Here is a 20898-nt window from a genome sequence, read left to right on the forward strand (position 1 = left end):
TCCTCATGTAAAATACAGCAAATTGGAGAAAATTACCTTTGCATAGCATTTCTATGTTCTTAATAAATTTACAGTAAAAAAAATCTTAAGCAACCTACCAGACTTCCTTAAAAATTTAGTACTAGTAGAATATAGATTTGCTTATGATCTTGTTTAATAATAAAAAGAGTAATGAAGTAAAAAAGACTAGATGGCTGCTCTTTTTGACAAGAGGCCATTTTGAAAAGGTGAAAGAGGTACTGGAATTGCCACTTAAGGACTGTTTTAATAAATGTTACTTTCTGTCAGAAGCAGATACACGAGCAATGGCAAAGGAGAGACAAAAAAAGGATAACCACAATCTTAGTAAGTATATGTTCATCTTTCACCTCATTAAATGGAATGTATGGAGAATGCAGAAATAACATACATTAACTATCACTTCTCTGCTCTTCTAGATCAGCATTGTGCTAGGGTAGTCAAATTGAAAGCAGAGCTAACTACACAGCTTTCTTCCCTGAAATATAATTTCTGTCTTTGACTTTTGTCTTTCAAAATACTTAGCATGTTGTAATTAATTTCTTTCCTCATCATTTGCTGCTATTATGTTTTTATTCTGTGGTTGTACATTTATCCTGCACACTATACTTGATGTTGTCTCCAAGAACTACAGTGCAAAACATATAAGAAAGGAGGCACGTGATGAAAAAAACAATGTTGAATATCCAGTATTCACATCTTCCTTACTGAAGCAGCACCCAAGTGAGAGGCTGTATCTCTCTATGGGTAATGGGAAGGAAAAAAAACTTTAATGGAGGATATTGGGCGATTTCTAAGCACTAGTTAAGCACAGAAAGTTGTGGAAATTGTATGTCACAAAAGGAGATCAGGGCAAGACTGGGTGACAATGCTTTGGCTCTGTTCTGATACGCACGCCCTCTACCCCTTGTTTCTTTCCTAGAGAACAGTGAAACCATGTACAGATGTTAGGCATCTCAATTCTAGAGGAATTGTCTTGTTTGGGCAGGAACGGGGAGTTTTTGCTGGACTAGGATAAAAGGTGGTGGGTGGATGTTGTCTGGAACAGTGAGAAGGGAAGATGAGTGCCTGCATACATCAGGAATGCCTTAACATTGTCTCCATTGTTTATTTTGGCTCTGAGATTATCCTTTCTGAACACAGAAGATGTGTGAGGACTGCCCTTCACCACAGGCAACTGAGCCGAAAGCTGTATGCTAGGACAAATGTTTTTGTACGGCCTGTTGTGATAGGACAAGGGGTAGTGGCTTTAAACCAAAGGAGAGTAAATTTAGACTAGATATGAGGAAGAAACATTTTACAATGAGAGTGGTGAAACACTGGCACAGGTTGCCCAGAGAAGTGTAGGTGCCCCATCCCTGGAAACATTCAATGTCAGGGTGGATGGGACTATAAGCAACCTGACCTAGTTGAAGATGTCCCTGCTTATTGCAGAGGGGTTGGACTAGGTGACTTTTAAAGGCCTCTTCCAATCTAAACTATTCTAAGATTTTATGATAACATACAAACACGTAACATCTCTTCTCTTCTGATTTGGCTCCAGGTATATACTTCAGGGCTCAAAATTTCTCTGAAAACAGTTCTATTATCTGATGGATTTGGTATATTCATACATTACATATAAAGGTTTTATAGCGTGAATTACTCTTTCATGAGTACCAGATTTTTTTAAAGATGATCTGAGAAAACAGTTTTCAAAACCTGATTTTTTACAAACATATGGGTTCCAGGTCAAATTAAGGTCCACATTCTACAGAAATCTTCTTGTATGTCCTCATACCAAGGGGAAACTAGAAAAATATTCCTTCTGAGAGACTGGATCCTCAATGAAACAATGAAAAGGGATTCAGATCTAAGAAATGGAATCTCTTCTTCTTGTAAGAGTAAGAGCTTAAGCCATCACTAAATGTATTTTTTGTTTTCAAACAAAGACTTAAGGGTGTATTTTTTTTTTTTTTTTTTTGCTGTATGGTTGTTCTGTCCATGTAGTTCAAACATTCATTTTCTGCTTTGGCTTTGGAATAATTTAGTACTTGAAATATTATTGATAACTCAAGACTGAGTTATCTCAACAGACATAAATTAGGAATTCCTATTGAAACACTTTTCCAAGCTTCAAAATTTTTCCCCTAGTTCACCAGCATAATAATTTTGAGTTTATTTTCAGGAAAAACTACAAAAATAGAAGGAGAAGGAATATCGTAAGTGTCCACTTGTAAATACATCTTTTTTCTTTGCCTTATTTTATAGCTAATTGACTAGTTGACCACTTTTTCATGAGTTTCCTGCGGAGATTTTCCGCACTATAAATATTAATTAAAAACCCAGCTCTTAAGCCATATGACTACATAGCTAATACACATTCTTTAAGTCTTTTTGCCCTTTCATCTGTTGAGTAAAATTCCTATTTCCAGAGATATGTGTCACCAATGCAGAGCACTTCACCATGGTAAATCCTAGCACCTAGGGATTTCCCTGGGCTGAAATCAGCTAGGGAGGACTAATGTGACTGCCACACAAACCTAAGACCCCCACACAGATAGGAAGATAAAACACTGTTATATATTGGAGAAAGTAAGGAACTAAAAGTGATCTATGTGGTGAGGCTGAGAAAAAAAGCCATACACTTGTATAACAGTGAGAGGGTTGAAGTCAGCCTAGGAAGACTCGCCAAGTTTCCTTTGCCTGCACACCTCTAATTTAGCTCTACTAGGCTCTAAGGACCACTTTTTTTTTCTACTTATATTTAAAATTAGGACTTTGCACTTTAAGTGCATGTCTCCATATGTGGGTGAGGGGCGTATACATCCTTGTTCTAGGCTGTCTTGCATGGGTCAGGTCTGGTCTGATAGAGTATAGTGGCATTAGCATATCAAGCCCAGGATCAAGTCTTCCAAGAAGCAAGGAATAATAGAAATGGCTCAATGCAATGCTAGCGATGTAGCAAAGCTGAATCCTGTCAATGTTCACTGAGATTTGAATTAACTCAAACTTCTATGTGGAGGGAATGGACAAAAGTGTAAGTTCATGCCAGTAGAAAATCACTAATGGTTTCTGACAGCTAGCAGTAGCACAAAAAGCCTCCTACTGTGTTTGTCTTTCTTCCTCCTCAAAACATTATTTTCTGGTAGGAAAAGAACTTCTTGCCATTTGTAGAGGATTTCCATATTGTCTTTCAGTCTTGTCATAACTAGGCTACCCAGGAGGGTATATACAAGAAATCCCCCAAAGTGATGAGGTCTCCTCCAGATCTAGTCACTAGAAAATCTGAGATTTCTGCATGTAAAAGCAGCTGGAGAAAGTCCGGTGAGAAGGCACAGAAGAATTCTTTCTAAATTAGTGAAATGAGAAGCAGGAAGTTGACAGACCTATTGTGCAGAGAAGGGGAAAATGGTCCAGTGTGGATACCAGTCCAGTGCTAATAAAATGGACTGAGAGTACAGACAGAGGGAACTAATGTTAAAGCGGCTTGTCTTCTCTTTTTACTTTCTAGCTAAACTGCAAGTAAACCAAGATATCATACAAAGTTTGTCTTAACAGAAGCATAAATTTAAATTAAAAAATACTTTTTTATTTTTTAAATGGGGTTTTTCCTCATTTCCTGTGTGTTTGAAAAGTTATTGTAAATACGCTTGTGCTGTCTGTCATTGAAGGAAACGTGCTGGGGCTGAAGTGTTTCTGGCACAGAGCCTTTCTCAGTTTTGGTGAAGAGATATGGTCGCAGTTATGTCCTCTCCATGTTTTACAATGTTGATAACAATAGATAAGGGATAACAAAGCTGTTAACCACTATCTGTAGCAGGAGTGGTGACAAAATACGAAAAGCTGGATGAGTTGTCTTGTGTCCCTATTGAAGTCATCAGCAAACTCCACTATGCTGAAAGTTCCATGATGTGGGAGCAGCGTGGAACAAGCATACAAGAACATCAGGAAAAAGATGTGTTAACTCACATTTAGACAATATATGACTATTTCATTCTCTAGGAGTCTAGCTGCAAATAGGGGAGAAACCTACAGGTAGCGAAAGATACAGAGATGGTACTAATCATGGAGTTTATTCTGAGAGGAAGTCAGAGGCAGGTAAGAGATCATGTTGGAACTTCTATTTGAGGAAGAAATTTTATGTGCGTTGACTGAAATATTTTTAACTAATTAAAATGGGTTATGTTGAATTTCTCCAAGCATAATTCACCATAAAAATAGTAACTTTCTTTTTAACAGTTGAGAGAAGAAGAAGGTATAATATTAATTACCGAATCAAGGAGCTTGGCACACTCATCCCCAAGTCTAATGATCCGTGAGTTCAACAGTCTTTCCTATAATAATGTTTATAGTTTAAACAGAGGGGAAAATAGAGATAGTTGCATATACTGGCTATAGGAATGAGTTATGGGACACAAAATCTTCTATGCTGGGTCACTGGCTCACATCAGGCTGTTAAAGTAACAAACCTTTGACAGATTTTTGGTGCCTGTTGGGAAAATTTATGTGAAAGAATAACAAAATGAAACCAATTCCAGGTTCTTCAAGAGAGACTGTCACATCAGGTTGAAAAAAAAACAAAACAAAAAATAAACAAAACCAAAGGAACTAAAAAAGAAGATAAGCCAAACAACAGAAAGTCCCTGGGAACAATTGTGCCATGTCTCTGGAGAATGAAAGAATGATGCTTTCAGCCCTTGCCATGGGCCCTCTAGTGGGATAAAACAAAATGCTTGCTGTCACTGTCTGCCCTTTGCCTAAGAAAAAAAAATCAGCTCAAGAGTCTGTAGACTGAGCATTTTTCGAAAGTCCTCCACTCAGTGCAAAGAAAACAACAGTCCTGAAATGCAAGGATAAAAATAATAATTGATATAATTGCTATAATAATAGCATTTTATACTAATGCATATACTTATAGTAACACAAAATGCTTATTACTTAAACTATATCTGCATTCCCTAAAAGCTTATATTTGTCATCAATATAAAAAAAGCTGCTTCGGTAGGAAAGCCTATTGCAGGACTAGCAATAACAATTCAGTGTGATATTTAACGCTTCACTTTAGCCTTAGATTTCTAATGTCACTCAGGGAAGCCTTTAGACCATGCACTAGCATGATTGTTGCTCACATAAAATTGATTATACAGATTTTGTCTTTATCATTTGCATGTCAATACAGACCTGCATGATACTTCAAATGAAAGCATTGGTATTTCAGCTTTTTTTTTTCCTTAGGGCTAAGAAACTTTTGATTATATTAAGAATTTCTATAACAGTATGAAGCTGCAAGAGACTTATAGAAGCACAAGTTTGGCATAACAAACCACTTGGAGTGAAATCACCAGAGAGAAATTTTATGTGCTGCATCCATTTTAGAGAATTCAAGAACTCAGCTCCTTCTACAGCATCCAACCAAGATTAGATAAAAGGGCATGTTCTTGTTATTAATACAGAATTAGGTATTACAGCTGAGTTAAAATAAGAAGAACTTTAAGTATCTAAACAAAGGTTTGGCCGTTTGTGATTAGCTGCAAACACAGAGAGGTATTAATTTTGCTGGTGCATCTTTCAGTATTCAAGACCATCTGAGCAAATAATTGAAAGATTTCTCAGAAAAACAGTGGATGGCACTGTTGGTTTGCAGCTATAAAGCAATAATGGAAGCTATGCTGCAATTAGAAATGGGCATCGGGCACAAATTCCAATTGTGATTTCTGATTGCCTACAGATGTGTTTCAGTTGCTTGTTTTGGTCTGGACTCAGGTTTGGCTTATGAACTTAATTAAAACATTAACACCTAGAGCAATCACTTAAGCTCTTCTTAAAATGATTTATCTAGATCTGTAATTTTGCTTCAGTAAGTGGATGATGGATTGTACCCACAGATTTTGGTGTTGTTGCCTGATGAAAATGTTTCAGCTATAGATGCTGAAGAAATCACCTTTACTTGTTTTAATCTACAAACCCGTCACGAAGTTCACCAGTGTGACAGCCCTAAAGTGGCTTGTGTTTACAAAAACAGGGGGTAAACTTAAGTGTCTCACTTTCTGAGAACTGCTGTCTTCAAAAGGCTGATAATTAGTCCTCCTTCTGACAACAGGCCTATTTAAAAACTTTCAAGTTGTTATTCAGAAAAAGGAGGCATAAAAAGGTGCAGGAAGCTTTTGAAAAACTAGGTTATAACATAACTTTGCTATAGTTTATTGCCAGGTTAAATTAATCCAAAGGAGTGTAAATACATTTTTTTAATATATTTTTAAGTTGAAACACATTAATTTGACCATGTTGTTCTGTTGGCTGAGCAGATAAAAATTATGATTTCTTTCTGGTATAGTCCTGTGTTGCCAAATCATAACTCAGTGTCCTTACTCTCTCTTTTAGAGCTTGATTTTTCCTTCATAACGTCTTACTGTGCCCCCAATCTGCCCTCTTCTTCTTTGAAAGAAAGAGATGTATCACCTCGTACAATACTTTATCTGTAACATTATATCACAGGTAGCATTTTCACCTCATATACTGATTTTGGAAGAGTCGTCTTATAGTGGGAACTTAGCTGTAAAAGGAGAAACCTTACTGATCTGTGGACTAATGACAGTGAAGAAAATTAGGCTTTCCATTGAAAAGCAAATACTACTCTAACTAAACCATTGTGGTTAGCATGCCTGTCCCAGATGGCTTGCTTAAAGAACATTACATCCAGACTCAGGAACAGAAAAGGACATTTTTATGCTATTTGGAATCGTTTTATGATTTATATTTCTTTGAAGTGTTGTGTGGGGTTTTTATTTCACTTTTGTTTTGTTAGTTATAGAGCAAACTTGTTTGGCTTTTGCAGAGCTTCCGCAGGGACTTTGTTTTAACTGGCTTGAGACCCTATTCTTTTCACATTTTATTTTTTTTTTAATTTAATGATGAAAAGCGTGGATTATATTGCTTAAATGAATGTATCTTTTCAGTTCACTTCAACAGCATTGGAAAATGGAGATAAGTTGCAAAGAACTTTGGCTCTTTTGTTTAATTTTCAATGCTTAGATATCCAAGTGGTAGGTAATTCAGAAATACAAAAAGGCCCCAAATACCCAGTCATATTTTGCTGAAAATGTCATAACCTGCTCCTTTAAATATACTTACCTTTCCATTCATGGTACCTGTGTGTTCAGCTTTTCAGAACCCACTTTTAGGTGGCTAACAGGACTTGAATGTTGTGATAGAGTCTGGAAATGCCTATGCAAGAACTGTTTTGCAATAGCTGGATGAGAATTGACAGAAATACTAAGAAAAAAATATCTTTCCTTTAAGATTTCTAGTTATTTTACTAAACCAGGATGTTAAGAGAACCACTGAAGATTTGGGCAAAGTTGTGGGCTCTTCTCTCTCTCTGCTTTCTGCATCTGCCTGTGTCTGTCTGACCTTCTGCCTGTTGGACGTGGACAGAACCGCTAATGGCCAAGACAGACACATTTCTTGTAAACGAAAAGCTGGTGTACACGCATTCTATTATAAAATAGAAACTTGCTTTCTCTTTCAGGAGAATACACTTTGTAATTGTGCAGGTCATCAAAACAAGTACAAAGTCCTTCAAAGTATTTCTTTGAGCAAGTACAGTCTAAAGCTAATTTCTTAGAAACAGGGAAAGAAACGGTCTGCAAACATAGTTTCAACTTCACAAATATAGTTGTTATTATGAACTGCTCTGTGGCTGGCAAACTCTGTGGCTATCACTCTCTCCCAAACCCTGTTTTCATTAATTAGTTTTAATCTTAGATGATCAGATGCTCTCGAACTTCTTACAGGAGTTCAATTTGTACAAACTAGCTAAGTAATTTTGACTTCAAGAATGTTACCATATCGGAAATGAGCTCAAGATCCATCTCATGGCTATGTTTCTGTTCTCCTAAATGGGAAACTCTTCTAGGTGAGAGTTATATGTGTTGGTCTGAGCATTTGGGATTTGTAGAAAGATTCAGCTGGTAAACTTAGGACAAGCTAGGGTTCAGAGACTAATAAAACACAATGGATCTTATTTTATTATATTTTTCTACTTTTCTGTGCAAATCATGTCAGTGGTGGTAGATTTTTGTTAATTAAAGTAGATAATGCATGCATAGCTTTCTAAAAATTTCAAGTTACTGCACCACATGCACACACGGCAACAAAGACACAACCCTTCTTTGCAAAGGTCATTGCTGATGGCCAGAATTGCAAAACTCCTAGCTTCCCATGTGTTTCAGTATTTACAGAATGGAGCCTTACAAATATACAATAAAGATGAAGAATAAGGAGAGAAAAGAAAAAAAAAAAAGGAATAGGATGTGAAAGAGTAAAATGAAACCAAAGAATTCCTGCCATCTCAAAGACTAGTTGATGTATATCGGACTTCATAGGTTCAAACTGTTACAAATGCAACTGCTTTGTCTGTTTTTATAAAGTAGTTGTCAACAAGATGACTAACAATTGCCAATGGCCTCTCAGTTTTTAAAGGTTCTCAAATGAGTTGGCAGGCCTTGTCATTTAAAATTTTATTTCTATAATATACTGAGCAAGTAAAATATATAAATCTCTAAAAAGCAAAAACCACAATATTCTAGCACCGCTTCTATAATTTTTCAGTTAATTTTATTTGAACCTGATTTAGAATTCGGCATTTTCAGAGAAATAACAGAAAGCCAATAACTAATCAGAGAATTTCTGAATACTTTTTATGCGGTTGCTGTTCTTGGATTTAATCCCTCTTCAAATGCTGAGGTGTTTTTTCCTTCCTATCATATATGAATCTGCTTGCCTGCCTGTTAAGCAGAGCTAGATGCATTGTAGACTATTGTTATGCAGGCATCTCTCCTGTGCTATTCCCTCCATTTGCTGTCATCCTCCCTAGTTATATTGCTACTCTTTCAACTCTGCAGAGAGAGTCACAATCTACATAGAGCCTCTGTTTCTCTCTAGCATGGTCCTGGAAGTGCTATATGGTGTTCTGGGGTAAAATGGATGGAGGGTGTCATGAAGAACCATCACAAGTATCTCCAATATTTTCTTTTGCTCCTGATTTAGAGATACATGGAGTGAGACATGTTGATTTCTAAGGTCACCAGCTGATCCTTTACTGTGTTGCATTCAGACACAGGAAGATTTAGCTTCAGTATTCTTCATTTGATAAGATGCCAATAAGTATATGTAATATTTGTAGAGATGCAGAAGGTATGTGGGATACATGCACATGCATGGAGACACACAAAATAGCAGCAACTCTTATATGATAATAACAACCACAGCATTTTCATCTTAGTTTTCCATAAGAGTTTTGCCTCTCAAATTTTTAAATATTACTACAAGAGATCCAGATCTATCTCGTGCAGAACCTGTGTGGATACATCTCTCCAGCAGCTTGAATACAGGAATTAGCCCTCCAGTGAAGATTTATTTCAACCTATGAGAAAAAATATCATTACCATATAAGTAAAAATTCAAACTATAAAGGCAACATAAGCCATAAGCTAAAAGTATGCAATATCACAGAGGTCATCTATTATGTGTAACATGAATGAATTTAATCACAAAAAGATTCCAGATACAGTCATGAATATATGGCTTATTCATATGCCAGCCAGAAAAATTAACCAAAAATATTTTTGTCTGTTTGATTTTGAATTCAGAATGTTTTATAACTGACACAAAACTGGTTGTGAACTTGTTATGAAATATTTGCCAAATATGTGATAGACACATATTTTTCTACTGCTGTTACATGTCTTAATTATGATCATTTTGCCAGCTATGGAATAACTTCTGATTTCATAGTGCTATATTTTTATATTTAGACCATCAGTCTAAAACTGGCTTAGTTTTGTCTTGTTTACATATTGGGAGGTGTTGACTCCTTTTGCTTAGGCAGGCAGTGATTCTCTAGAGTTTATGCTATAAGTTTTCTTCTTATTATAGTGTTTTTTAAAGTTGCCATAAAAATGTCCCAAATCAATCATTTTCACTTCAAATTAAACACAAATTTATGTGATTCTGAGTACAGGTATAGCACATGCAGCTCATATCTGATATGGCAGCAGAGATTCAGAGTTTGAAATGCAGTTGTTCTCCTAACTTCAGCTGCTCCTATTTATTTGAGAGTGTTCTGGTATAGACAGACAGGTGCCTTGCTTTCAAACTCCACTGTGATTCCGGTCCCAGTACGGACCCCTGAGGGACACCACTTGTCACAGATCTTCATCTGGACATCAAGCCATTGACCACTGCTCTCTGAATATGGCCATCCAACCAGTTTCTTATCCACCAAACAGTCCACCCATCAAATCCATACCTCTGCAATTTAGAGAGAAGGGTGTTGTGGGGGACTGTGTTAAAGGCTTCACAGAAGTACAGATAGATCGCATCTGTTGCTTTTCCTGTGTCCACTGCTGTGGTCACCCCATCATAGAAAGCCACTAGGTTGGTCAGGCAGGACTTGCCCTTGGTGAAGCCGTGCTGGCTGCCACTAATTAACCCTCTGTCCCCCATGTGCCGCAGCACAGCTTCTAGGAGGATCTGTTCCATGATCTTCCCAGGCACAGGGATTAGGCTGATGGGTTGGTAGCCCCCAGGAACATCTTTTCTACCTGATTTTAAAATGGGGACAATGTTACCCTTCTTAAAGTTACCACGGACTTCTCCTGATTGCTGTGGCTTTTCAAATATCATGGGATGGTCTAAATGAGAATACGTACCCACAACAGTGAGCAGTCTGATGTTTTGAATTTTAGACAGCAAGGTCTGAGACAGTAATTATTTTCTGTCTGACTTCCTTACCTTCTAAACCTGAAAGCTGTGCATTCCTGGCTATATCACTGAGATGAGGAGAGGTCCTGGTGTGCTGATGGCCCATGGTTTGTGTGCTGCCCAGAGAGGACAAAGATGTGAACTTGAGCCATCTCTGATCAAAAAGCTGGTTCTACCAAATCTCTAGCAAATGACCTAAATTTTAGGATATGGTTAAAAACTGTGATGCTTTGTCACAAATAATTATGTATATTCTCCTGAGTGTCATTAAAACTATCAGATTAATAAGGCTTTATCCTTATATGTTCAGTAGAAAGACAAATGCCTTGGTGGAAGTCTCTAACAGTGCTTAGCCTTGGGGTAAATGCGCAAGGTTCCCTAGGCATTTACTGAATGTAAAGCTAAATGTAATGCCTAGATACTTCTGCAATAAATTCACTTCAGATCACAGTTCTGCTCACCATGAGTGAACATGTGAATAGGAGCAACTCTTGTTAAAGAAAGTAATCAAGGTATAACCAAAAGTGATGATTGGAGTAATATTTATATTTCTTTTTGACTCTATAAGTGCCAGGATATAAGTATATGCATTTGGAATAGGTACTAAAAAAAATGCACTAAGGTGGCTAATTGTCACTATCAACCTTAGCTTCTTACTGGTTTAAATAGATTTTTCCTTCTCAGGTTGCTTATTAGGACCAGAACCTCTGCGAGTCTTCTGCTTAGTCTAAACCATCCTGCAGTGTATAGTTTGGATAGACCCTTCTGTGTATTAATGCCTCAGGCTCATCCTGTATCATAAAATACTGAACTTTGTTAGGAATTAAAGACTTTCAACAAATTTCATTCTTGTTCCAAGGCCTCCAAGACCTTACATAAAGAAATGCACAGAAAGTTGACAAATGAGTATATTAGAGTCCTTGAACAGATGAATTTGAACAAGTGTATTATTGTTAGTAAGACTGCCTGTAAGCTGGAAGTTAAACCACTGTTTGCTGAATGATGGAGAGGTTTAATGTTATTCTTTTGCAAGGCTTTTATTTTGAGTTGGGATCCGCATGTAGCTGTGGATTTTAACTTGGTTTATATTGTTTCAAGATTTTTGAATGAGATTTTTGTCATTCCATAGCCATTGTTGTTACCAAAGTGTGATTTGTCTGGTCTGTCATCAAGAGGAGTGGCATTCAGCGTAGATCATTTTTTTTTGCAACAAGCGTAAAAGCAGCCTCATTAGTAAGTCAGGTAAAAGGAGTAGTATATTCAAAATGATCTTTAAAAATTTAGGCTTAAGTCCTCAGTAATGTATATTTCCTAGTTCATTAATGCAGAAATACTGCACATAGATTTTAATCTTAGAGTTAATAATAAAAGCAATTTTCACTAAAAATATAAAAACTGTAATGGTAGAATCATGATATTGCGTTTAGCTCTCCCACAAAAAGTCACTTTATTACTTTCTTTTGACACTTATTTTCATTCTGGGATTAATTTTACTATATAAGGGCTTCTTAACTATTCTATTAAAATTTCCATTCAGAAGCAATAATATCTAAGAGTGAATAATAGTCATGTAAATCATTATTTCATATTAATGTAAAAGATTTTGTAAGTTCTTATGAATTCTGCTGACATGCACAATTGTGAAAAGGTTATCTCTACATTCTGCAGTGATATGCGCTGGAACAAAGGAACTATTTTAAAAGCATCAGTGGAGTACATCAAGTGGCTACAAAAAGAACAACAGAGAGCCAGAGAATTAGAACACAGGCAGAAGAAATTAGAGCATGCTAACAGAAGACTTCTACTCCGAATTCAGGTTTGTATAAGAGCGTCACCATGAACTACAAAGCATTCGTAGTACTTATTCCTCATCAGATTTTACTAGTCTATATCGTTTTCCCTCAAATGCCATTTATAAAAAATGAATTGGCTTTCCCTATTTACAGCTGTGTATATTGAGGAGGAGGTATTTTTTAGATTTCTAGGGAATTCCTTTGATAATTAAGCCTTACATAAAGTTAATAAAGTGTTTTTACAAAGAGTTTGCTTCTGTATGTATTAGAGACAAAGATGAAAAAGGAGGCAAAAAATATATCCTTGTAGCCAAAAATCAATACTGGACCCAGAATTCACTTCATTATTTTAATTTTCCCTTTGTATCTTTTCATGCATTACATTTTCTCGGGTATAGAGTGCCATGTTATTTCTGCTTGTGACATGAAGCAGCAGAATATGGCCCTGCATGACTTGAAATGCAAGATTTTAATACAGACATATGACGATGAGAAAGAAAGACAGGCAGACATAATCTAATATATGTATATATCTGTATATCATAAGTAACATCAAGTAAAATATCTTCTGTTTCTCTGTATAGCAGTGGATAACGAGCTAGAATCTTGCAACATTTTTCTGTCACCTTTATTGGCTTCAGTACACAGTTATTTTACAGAGGCTGTCCTACCTCATGTTCCTGTAGGACAGTTGCTTAATGACAGAAGAGGAAATAAAAAGAAAAAAAACTCAAGTGAAAAGTTTTCATAGAGTGACAATTTCATATTTTAAAATGTAGTCTCAAAAATGGACAAATGTTATAATTAATTTGCATGTATGATCTGTGTAATTATTGCAATAGTTCTGAGTCCACTGTTTTGTCTTATAAAGTCATTACCTAATTATTTTTGTTTGAAATGCTAGGAACTAGAGATCCAGGCACGTGCACATGGCCTTCCAATCATGTCTTCACTCAGCGCTGTTGATTTAGCTACACAGGTCATCAAGCAACAATCGTATCCAGAGGACAACTCTGTAGACTACTCTCAACAAATGCCTTTGGCACATGGACCAAATTCTGATGTTTGTGATGGATCTACCGCCTTTTCTGATCCACTTTCACACTTCACAGATTTGTCCTTCAGTGCAGCATTAAAAGAAGAGCAACGGCTAGAGGAAATTTTACTGGATGACACGGTGTCGCCATTTGGAACAGACCCACTCTTGTCCTCCACATCTCCAGCCGCATCAAAAGAAAGCAGTAGGAGAAGCAGCTTTAGCACAGATGATGGAGATGATTTATAAAAGCAGAAAGGGCCTCATACTTCTCTAAACCACTTGCTAAAAGACTGAGTTGAGCATAAGCACAGTGTTTGTGCTTATTCTAAATGTGAATAAGGAGAGCCACAAGGAAGAGAAGTAACTACAGGACTTGGGTTTAAATTGGCCCTTACTTCACAGGAAAATGAGATGGACATGAACTTGTATCACTTTGCCCCTAATTCACAGCTGACATTTGCACAAATCTTTCTTCACTGGGATATTTTACTATTGTTCAATGACTTTTTACAGCACTATAAAAATGGTTATCAGAAAAGGAATACCCATGTCACAAAAGTGTATTCAATTCATTTTCATTATTCTCCACTATAAACATGAGTTTTAGTAATTTTTTAATTTCTCTCTTTTTTATATAACTAAAAATTCTACTAAACATGATGCAACAGGGAACTATTTAAGCTGGGAACTATAGAGATATTACAGGTTTAAAAATTAGAAAAAACAGAGAGTAATGCTTTTTTACACAAGTGAAATGAGCATGAAATTTAATCTATGTAGGCTTTTCTTTAAAAGGAGGAAATCCATTAGGCTTTTCATGGAATTCCATTTTTTAAAATTTCATTTGTAGAAAAAAACAGACTTTAAATATATGTTTTAATGACACAAAAGAAAAATGGAAACTAACATAATGACAGAGACTCAAACAAACTAAGCCAGAAAAAGATATGACATTTCATCAGAAAGTCTCAATAAAGATATTCCATGTTACAATTAGCATCATTTAAAACATGCACTAGTGGAAACAGTGCTATGTCAGCGGCTTGTTCTGATAGTATTCAAACTGTGTCTTTTTTTGTGTGGAAGAGATCAGATTTCAGAGACACAACAGTGTGCTTCTGAGCAATGCTTTGGCAGGACAGGAAGTTTTTTCCAAAGAGACTACTTTATCCATATACATGCTTTTGATCCGTTTGGAAGAGGAGGGAAATGCAAGATTCCCATTGCACATATTTTTGAAATAAAGAGAATTTAATTTCAAATTGGCTTTGGATTCACTATAGAAAAGCTGAAAAGGACGACTTTTCAAACCGAAGGGGATATTCAGAATTGTTGATGTGATACACTGCCTCTCATAACTAGCTTGCTAGGAGGGGGCGTTCAGAAAATGTGGTTTGATGACTCAGTAAAAGGTTGGCAGTTAGAAGGCAGATAGAATACATATAATTTCTATACAGAGTGAAATTCTGGAGAGTGATGTCTGTTCCTGGAGGACATTAGGTACAATCATTCTATGGTAATATTAATATATAGGAAAATAAGCTAGCACTGGGTCTTCACAGCTCTTCCTCAACCAGAGCCAAAAGACCACATTAGGGAGTTCTTTAACAATTCAAAATATGTTTCAAAACTGTGCATTAATTTTGCTGTCACTAAGCCTGTCTCATGCCCCAATAAGTGTCGCAGGACTGGAAATAGAAAGAAACATATTGTCCAAGAACAGAGTACTTGTTTCTTCCTCTTGCCTCTTTTGCTATTGGTACCTGGGTCCTCCTCACAGTCTTTGTGAGGTTTATGTTCCTCCAGGGTTGCAGCCCATTCCTGCTCAATCCAGACAGCATCATGACAGTTTCTTAACAGGAAAGTTAGCAGTGGGATAATAAATTACATCCGAAGGCTATGAAATATGATGGAATAACCAAATTCAGAAGTATATATTTGTTTTTAGGAATCTCAAGTATTTCTATGAGCCTATGCAAACCACTTGGATGTAGGCTGAACAGAGCAGAACTTATCTTGTTACACGTGTGGGGTCCCAGACAGCTTAGCATGCACCTGACTCTCAGAAGAAGTGAAGATGTTTCCACTGCAGGATTAAAAATAGTAATAACAACAGCAGCCTATTCATAATTTCCTATTTTTTTTTTTTTAGCATAGAAGATAGGAATGGAAAAACAAATGAGTATTAACAAAACTGATCAGCATTTTAATTGGAGTGTTTCTATAAATTAAGTTAACTAGGAGAGGAACAGCTTTGCCATAGTTTTGCAAAAGACTAGTTAATATTGACATTTGAATCCAAAATATGATGAATAAAAATAACATTCACACCCATATTACATTTAGTGTAGGATGGGTATTGTCCATTTCAGCCAATGAAAGGAGGGGATACTTGGTTGATATCAAATGCCATTTGTCCTTGTACTGCAGTTTCTACTACATTAGTTTTAAACACAGCAATGTGTATTGCTCATAATGGAGAAAAAGAAATTAAATATGAATGTGTTACATGATTTTCCCATTGAACTTTTACATGGATCTTAGCTCACACTTCTGAACTTATTGACTTTAAATAACATCCTGGATTTCATCACTTTCATAAGCACTGCTCTAAAAAAAACATTATAGTGCATCCATTAATTTTTTTAATGTTGATTTTCATTCTTCTGACAACTGCTTCAGTCTGAAGCACCAGATCTTTTTTTCTCTTGCTGCATGAGAAACTTAGACAGCGAATGCTTCTTTTGCAATATACTGTATCGCATCTATCATTAAATATATTCAAATACTCTTTATTCACTGAAGATCTCCAACCCCTTTGCCCAAAACACTGGAAGTATCCATAGCTGTAGGTACATATTATGGCAATGTTGTTCCACTAACATCATTCTTTTTCCCATAGGAATTAAACATAATTAGTATTTTAGCTAATAACTATAGCCTGTATTACAGTATCATCCTTGCAATTAAGTAGTGATACTGAGTGCAAGAAGCATTAATCTAGGACATTCTTGGGATAAGTAGGTGGTACTGAAGACTTTAGAAGATGTGTGTGCTGGTAACCATATCCCAGACTTTCTGGAGTAAGCACTCCCACTCCCACTCCAAGTTTTGTAAGGCTGCTGTGAAGCTTAGGGGACTCAGATCAGAGCAGAGCATGGCCCTACCACCTTTCAACAGAAGAAAGGGATTTCTTGATTACAGAGATAAATCCTGATGTCCTTCCTCAGGCACAATTTCTTTGCTGCCCACGTGAGTTTTATTGGACTAAAATGTGATGCAACAGAAATACACTTTTTAGCTATTTCCTACAGAGATCTGTTTAATGAAATCTCATGAAAAGCAATGCATAATATGTCTATGGCTCTGGTCTAGAAGAGAATTTTAAAACTTACAGAGTTTGACCCTAAGCGGGTCATTGTGCAAGAGGAACTGGCTGTTTTTGTCAAGATGTATTAAATGAGGAGTTTTCACTTGTTTTCAGTAGCAGCTGTTCAAAGCTAGTGCACATATTCCTACAGAATACACAAAACGGTGGACTCATAATTACCCAAAAGGAAAGGGATTTGAAATATTAACATCCTGTTTAATTCATGAAATGGATATAGATACTAAACTAAGAACAGAAACCTAAATTATTTCCTTGTGCATAACAAGGATTGTGTGAAAAACTACAGTAAGTACACAGTTTTAACAAACAGGAACACAGTTGCTTTATATAGTAAAATAACTAAACATAATTCAGCCATTTAATCTTAATAAGAACACTGTTACTATAATACTTCTGACTTTAATAGGGCTGTATATATGAATGGAGGATGTAAAATTATTGTAATTTAAAATTATGTTAAGTCTCTTAGATTAGAAAAGGCATTTACATTACTATTATGAGACAGTAGAATATTTTTATAATAATTGCTATTTTTCATTGTTAACCAAATAGTATATTGTTTTCTAAGTCAATGTATGCAGACAGAATGTACTTTATTACACATTGTACATGCAATCTTTTTAAAATTACATTTTATACATGCTCGTATTTTGTGTTTATTATATGAATACAATTAAAGGACTGAAATTAAAATACCTCTTTATATGTCCCTGTGAAACCTCACTATCCAGTCCCTCAAAGAATGCCATCACAAGACAATATAATAACATCCACTAAGAACATCTGAGATACCTAACAGACAAAACACTTCATAACTGTTAACATTTAGTCCATTATGATACATCATGATCCAGTAGCCTCCCATTAATAAAAATAATTGATACATTCTTTAATATGGTCTCCTGCCATCTGCTTATTCCTGCTGCTAAGGCTTTGATTTATGGAAAGTGTTTTCAGAATGTTGCAAAATTGCTAGCAGGCATGATGATATCAGTTAAATCACTAAGAAGCTCTACAAAAACCTTTTAATGTACTAGATGTTCCCCAGACAATCTAGGATAAACAGAATATTGTATTTTAAGATGTAAAACATTTTTTAAAGCTGATAATTAAGTAGCATTTGGCACTAAAAGATACTCTTACTTAATGAAGTAAGAAAGGATTCAGATTGCATTTTGAATTCCTAACATCAAAACTGCTGCTTCCTTTAGAAGATATTTGGTGCTTTCTGTGCATGAAATGATGCAAAAGTTGTTGAGCAGTAATATATATTTCAGCTATAGTTTTGTAATAGTTCATTGTTTCATGTAAAATAGTGCTCATTGTTTGTGTACATCAGATAAACAGTCTATTTGTAATAATGATGTTCTCCAGGCTTTTTATTTCATTAAATTATCAAGACAGTATTAAACCAGAAAATTATTATAAATATTATTTAAAGTTCAGTGACTAGCCATGGAAAAAGGCTTTCCCTTTTTACATATTTATTATGCACTTAGGATTTGGTCATAAAAGGTGCTCAGCTCTTTTGTGAGGGACTGAGAGTCCTCAGTTCACTTTGAAGAAAGGCAATTCTCAGCCTGTTGCAGGCACAGACACTTAACAATTAAATAAACAGCATCAGAAAGTAAAATCAAAGGTTATTTCAGAGATTAGAAAAGCACTACCTGGTACATTGCTTGATTAAAAGCCATGATATTTGCAATTGACAGACAAACAGATTTAATGTCAGCATCATTTGTACTGACAACCAATGGGAGATTAGAGGAAAATGTATGAAGATGTGATGATAATCAGACCAAAAGTCTAATTATAAAGGAGGCTGCATCAGGGAAGTATGCTAAGGCTTATTGGTTAAATCACTGGTACCCATCAAGTTAAATATATATCAGTTTCATTAATTGGCAACCACAAGACAAGTGTTCTATATTCAGGGTGGTGATGATTTTGATATAATCCACCACATTGTGGTTAAGTATATGATTCATGTAATAAGAAAAAGGTGCCTCCAGGCTATTGTTCCTAGCATGGATTAAAATTTACATATTGCTTCTCCTTATGTCAAAACATCTGGTGCCTGCAAATGCTAACATTTCGTTAAAAAGTTTCACAAGATAGGAAAAGTGGATTGGAAACACTGCATGAGAATCATTCAAGCATTATAATGGAATAAGAGGCTGAGTTATGAACAGGCAGATTGAACAACAGTATAGTCAAAGAGATTCATATGCTTATGAGCTTGATAGACAACTCTTTGTATAAGAAGGGGAAATGCCCCAATTCATAAGAAGTAATCAATATTTCTTTAAAATATAATTGAGATACATCATCTCAGTTACTTTCCAAACCGCATTTTTTTCCCAATTAAGATCTGTGCACCTATGTGTATGTACTTAGTGATAAGATCATGGCTAATACATTCGTTTCATTCATGCACTTTAGTATATTAGCATCCCTACCTGCCATGTAGATACCTCAGAAAATTTCATGACTCTTATTTTTACTGTCCTATTTTAAAGCAGCATATGAGCGTATAGCAGGTTAGATCTCATCTTACTTCCTTGAAAAAACTAGCAGTCCTTGCATCAGCACCTAGACCCTAGTCTTGAGTGCTTTTTCCCTTGATTTCTAGGTGAGACTTTAGATATTAATTTTCAATTATTTATTTATTTTTTTTTTTGGTGCTAGGTTATCTATAAAGCTGCACCACAGAGTGCTACAATTAGCAGATACATTGATGCCAGAAATTTCTCTCTGTGTGAAAGGAGGCAATAAACAGTGTTTTGAGTGAAGTACCTTGATTCAAGTGATACTATATCTTTTAATCTTCTGGAATCCAAACATAAACATTCCTAGGTGGATGTGTGTTTGCAAAACAGGAATCATTTAAAAAGTGATGGTTCCTCCAAAGTGCTTTTGCTTTTTAAAACGTAGTACTTGGATTAGAAATTTACTTTCTCTTTTAGGTCTCTGGAATTCAAGCACGTAACATTTATATATTCCTTAAGTTACCCACTGACGATACCCCTGTGATGTCCCAGGACAGTATGTCTGTGCAACATAGGCAGCAGCGACAGCAATTGCTCTTTCCTGCAACCAGTCCCACTGCCAGCAGATGCAAATGAACAAAGCCTCTGGTGGTGAGTCCTGTCCTCCCATCTCTCCAGGGAGGCACACCTCACCCCAACCTCACTTTCCACCTATACTTCTTCCTCAGAGCTGGCACAGGTCTCATAGTCTTCCTGTCTCAAATCCAGAGTGGAGTGCTAGCCTTGCTAGCACCTATCAGGTTCAAAATCTGTAAGGACAAAATTGGGATTACACAATCTGGTTTCCTATGTTACCAAGCAAGGATATGGCAATGCGCTTGAGCTCCTCTGCAGACCTCCCATGCTTTCTCCTGTCGAGCCTGAGGGGGAATTGAACAAGAGAGTAGCAAAAGCCTAGTGTAGGCCAAGAGCTCTACATACAACAAACCCTGTGAGAACGTTAATTTTGTAGATGGTGGTTAACATGAGTTTTCAGGGTTTTTTTAAAGCATTTTACATATATATGTGTTTGTACGTTGTATTTACTTGTAATGGACTTGCCTTCAGAAACCAAAGGATTCCATAATATTTAAGTTTAATATACAGAATTTAGAAAAAAATCTGTTAGCTAAGTATTCTACATACTTTCCGAGGAGTAGGCTGAGTTGAAAGAAATGTGTTTTTAAAACTAACACTAACATTAAAAATTCCTAATATAATGTCTTTTTATCAATTGCTTGATCTGTGGCATGAGCACTTTTTGTATCATTAGGTGGGGGAGCCTCACCAAGAAAAAAATCCTGCATTGATACAGAGCCATTTGGAAAGTAAAGTGGGTATCCAAAGTCACTGCAGAAATACTATTCTATCATTTCCACAGGA

At 36.0% G+C, this 20898-nt stretch overlaps 1 protein-coding gene across 4 annotated transcripts in view; it reads left to right on the plus strand.

Moving 5' to 3' along the window:
- The window catches only part of TFEC (transcription factor EC), a 135822-nt gene extending 119658 nt beyond the window's left edge, over positions 1 to 16164 (plus strand). For 3 of the 4 annotated variants that reach the window (XM_069851006.1, XM_069851014.1, XM_069851022.1), the window contains 4 exons: positions 289 to 345; positions 4240 to 4315; positions 12433 to 12580; positions 13462 to 16164. In XM_069851006.1, the coding sequence (XP_069707107.1) occupies positions 289 to 345; positions 4240 to 4315; positions 12433 to 12580; positions 13462 to 13842 (662 nt within the window). In that variant the 3' untranslated portion in view covers positions 13843 to 16164. The remainder of the gene's footprint in view (positions 1 to 288; positions 346 to 4239; positions 4316 to 12432; positions 12581 to 13461) is intronic. The other variant, XM_069851009.1, reaches the window with a different exon arrangement.
- Positions 16165 to 20898: the final 4734 nt, after the last annotated feature.

Source organism: Phaenicophaeus curvirostris, chromosome 1 (genome assembly GCF_032191515.1).
Source record: "Phaenicophaeus curvirostris isolate KB17595 chromosome 1, BPBGC_Pcur_1.0, whole genome shotgun sequence".
NCBI lineage: Eukaryota > Metazoa > Chordata > Aves > Cuculiformes > Cuculidae > Phaenicophaeus > Phaenicophaeus curvirostris.